Source organism: Lepidothrix coronata, unplaced genomic scaffold (assembly GCF_001604755.1).
Source record: "Lepidothrix coronata isolate B3197 unplaced genomic scaffold, Lepidothrix_coronata-1.0 Scaffold252, whole genome shotgun sequence".
NCBI classification, from domain to species: domain Eukaryota; kingdom Metazoa; phylum Chordata; class Aves; order Passeriformes; family Pipridae; genus Lepidothrix; species Lepidothrix coronata.
This window is the reverse complement of record NW_016690432.1, coordinates 722,156-725,756: the sequence shown is the minus strand read 5'-3', so window position 1 is coordinate 725,756 and position 3,601 is coordinate 722,156. Positions and strand designations below refer to the sequence as shown.

Below are 3,601 nucleotides of genomic sequence, written 5' to 3'. Positions count from 1 at the left end.
GGTTTTTTCCTAATTTTTTTACTTTTTTTTTTTTTTTATTACTCCTTCACAAAGAAAGCCCCTTTTTCCTGAGTCTGTCAGAAAGGAGGTGCTGCTGACTTTGGTGCCACTGCTGTTGGGGCTGCTACTCAGAGCTGAGTTATGGAAAATGGTTTAGGAACTGGGTTTATTTATTTGGGTATCACATCACGTTGGCGAGTGAGGAAAGGTGCTGTTAGGCTGCCGAGAGGTGTGAGGCTCTCTGGTGCTGTGTGACCTGTGCCCTGTGGAGGGTTAGTTGGAGGATCAGTGTGAAGATGCACTGAGGGAGGCAGGAGCCATCCCAGAGCCTCCTGGGTTTGGCATTGGGCTGAAAAGAGACCAGCTGCGTTCTTGTGATTGTGAACTACAGGTCAAAAATCAATTCAACTGTGCAGCTGCGTACAGGGGGTTAATCACCACTGTAAGTGTTGAAATTCTTTTCCTAGATGTTGGTTTCCTGTTCAAATGGAGACTTTTCAAATAACAACAAACAAATCCCCCTAAAACAAACAACAAAAACGCCAAACCCAAAGATACTGTGCTTCCAGTTCTTCCACACATTAATCTGCAGTGTCAGGAGGGCTTTGGCTGCATCCATCTTGCTGCAGGACCGTGATCTTAGTGCAACAATGCACAGTGGAGCATCACTGTTAATACCATCAGCTAATAATGCCCAAATACGTGTATTTTACATGGCTTAGGTTTTATTTTGATCTGTTTATCCTACATTAAGATTCCATGCAGTAGTGAGAATTTTGTTGTACATGTGTTCATCTTATTGGAGCAGTTTTTGATTTTAAATACCCATATCCCGTTTTTCCCTACAGGATTGACCTCTGTAGGCTCTCTCAGAAATACAACCAGCTCAAAATATTTAATCTGTGGATACTGAAAGGATAATGGAAGTATAACATAATTTACAGGGAATACAGAAATACAGAAAAACGCTGCTGCTCAGTTTTCTGTTCAGCGTTTGTACATGTAATTTTGTTTTGTGTCACAGTCCACATTCAACTCCACTCGATAGAGAAAACACATTTTCAAGGAAATGCTTCCCAGGCATAATACGGGGCTTTTTGGTGGGGAAACAGTCCCTGATGCCTGCAGTCAGATCATTGCACCTTCTTGCTATAAAACCATTTGAAAGAGCTGAAGTGGGAAGGGAAGGTCACTGTGGAAATGTGGAGGCAATTTGTTGGAAGATATACAGACAGTGATTTTAACAGTGGTCCTTGTCTTGCCTTGCCTGTGTCCTGGTTCTCTGATGCCTCCCAAAGCAGATCACTGGAACATCCGTGGCCCTGAGGGACAGGGCTGTGGTTTCAGGCCAGAGGTGGATCTAGAGGGGGTTCTGGTGAGTCTTACGTTGACACAGCATGATGGTGATCATCAGGAGCTGGAGGATCAGGAGGCAGAGGCCTGTCAAGGGGGCCCAGATGAAGATGTGACAGAAGGAATTCAGCTCTTCCTTCATTGTTGTCTCTGTAGGAATAGAGAAGGGGAAAGATCCATCAGGTGCTCGGGGCTGGTGTTGGGGCCAGTTGTGTTGGAGCCAAGGGAGCTGCCAAGTGCCCTGCCTGGTGTTCCACGAGGCTGGTGGTGAGGCAGAAAGGCTTCCCCTGTGCCTGCTGGGATGTTCTTCCTTAGTGCTGCTGCTTCCAGCATTTTCCTGGGCACTTGGGGGAAGACACGTAGCCAAAAGTTTTCACATGTCTCCTGCCAAGGATAAAACCCCTCTCCTCCCAACCCCCCTCCTGTGTGCCCAGGCATGAGACACACTCATGTTTTTTTTCCTCATCCTTAGTCTTTCCTACTTGGGGTAAAAAATTGAAGTTTAATCTTTCCGGCTCTGGTAAATCTCTATGGATTTTCACTTTCTCCCCATTCTAAAATGCTTTCAGGATCCCCCTATGTATCAGTGGGCCAGATCCCATCTCTTTCCCTGTCCTTCCCTACATCCAGGGTACCTGGATCTGGAGTCTTGATGCAGGGGTCCTTTTCAGTGATGCTGTGCTGGGTGATGAGTCCTGGTGTGGTGATGACTGTAAATGAAAATTCAACATGTAAGCAAATACAGTGAAACAGATCTCTCCTGCTCTTTCTGCTCTCCCAGCCCTGACAGGGTTTGTCTGCTCTTGTTCACAGCAGAGAGCTCAGACCCATGTGGAATTCATAGAGCCCCTTTTGGATGGTGACTCCCCCAAGGAGGGTCTCTCAAGAGCCGGTAAGGAACGGCAGAGTCCTTATTTCTTTCTGTCTGCCACCCTCCTCAGAAAGCCTGAGCACTCTGAGGTTGTTAGGGCTTCTGGGAGCAATGTTTAGGGGAAAGGATGGGGTAGTGGTGGACTTTGCTTTACTCTTCTCCTGTCAGAGCCATGGATGGGATGGAGAAGTGAGGATGGGTCTCCCCAATCATCTTTGTCTTTGGGCAGGAGCAATACCATGAGGAGAGACAGCAAGAAGTAAGCCTCTGGCAGGAGTATTAGTGGGTTGGTCCCAAGAGGCCTTGGGGAAGCAAGCAGGGAAATGGAGTTTGTGGGAGAGACGGCTGGGTAAAAAAGGCACAGGCAGGAGGTGCTGGGGATTTTGGCAGAGCTTAAAGAGGTTGAGTGGTGGAGGTGTTGCTCACCTGGGAAGAAGGCAGGCAGGCCAGGGCTGATGTACAGCCTTTGGTTGATGTTCTTGAGGCAGAAATAGTTCCCCTCATCCTGCTGTGTGAAAGACTTCACTACCAACCGATGGATAGTGTTGTCTTTGCTGGCTTCGAAGCGTGTGGGTGTTCTCTGATTCCCCTTGAAGGTGATTTTGGATATGGAGGAGATGAAGAGAATGCAGTGAAGGGTCCCACTCTTGTCCTGGCGGACCCAGAACATGCCACTGTCCTTCTTGTCAGTCTGACACTCCAGTTCCAGCCGCTGTCCCACCCGGAGCTGGGTGATGGTGTCACGAAACCTGATCTTCATCTCATACATCTGGCCATGGATCCCGAGGCAGCCTGGAGGAGAGAAATCCTTGCTGGAACTGCTTAGGAAGAGCCAATGGCCCCTCTGAGCAAACCTGGTTTCCTGTTCTCAGACTGTGAGGTCAAATGCAAAGGAGGACCATGGTGTCTGGATGACTGGAAGGTTTTGTTGGAGTCCTTGATGGGATCGTGCATGGAGGGTGCTCAGCAATCAGCCATGGGGGTTTTACAGATGGTTGCTGCCCTTCCAGCTGCCTTCTCAGGGATGTTATCCCTTCCCAGCTTATCTGAAGGGACTCCCTAAAGCGCTGACTGCTAAACCCTCTTTATTGCCCCCTTCTCCCTCCCCTCCACAACCAGTTGTCTGACCAGGCTCCCGTCCTGGTGCTCGTGGTGCTGCAGCCACCCCTCTGGCTGCCCTGTGCCAGCTGAGGTGATGCCGCCTTTCCCTCCACAGTTACTGAGCACATCTCAAAGTCGACCTTTTTATTTGCTATTTCCCACACTGTAACTATTTAACCAAATTTCTTGTATTCAGTGGAAGGTTTTTCCTTGCCCCTCTGGATGATGGGGCTGCACCAGCCTGTGTCCATACTCACAGAGTCCCAGAGCGAGCAG

The 3,601-nt window shown here is 48.8% G+C and overlaps 1 protein-coding gene across 1 annotated transcript in view; it reads right to left on the bottom strand.

Annotated features, from left to right (window-relative positions):
• Nucleotides 1–1,360: 1,360 nt before the first annotated feature.
• Nucleotides 1,361–3,601, bottom strand: part of CD8A (CD8a molecule) — a 10,824-nt gene continuing 8,583 nt past the window's right edge. Inside the window, exons 5-7 of the mRNA XM_017835210.1 lie at nucleotides 2,651–3,016; nucleotides 1,989–2,063; nucleotides 1,361–1,503 (exon numbers count right to left, since the gene is read on the bottom strand). Of these exons, the coding sequence (XP_017690699.1) occupies nucleotides 1,361–1,503; nucleotides 1,989–2,063; nucleotides 2,651–3,016 (584 nt within the window). The remainder of the gene's footprint in view (nucleotides 1,504–1,988; nucleotides 2,064–2,650; nucleotides 3,017–3,601) is intronic.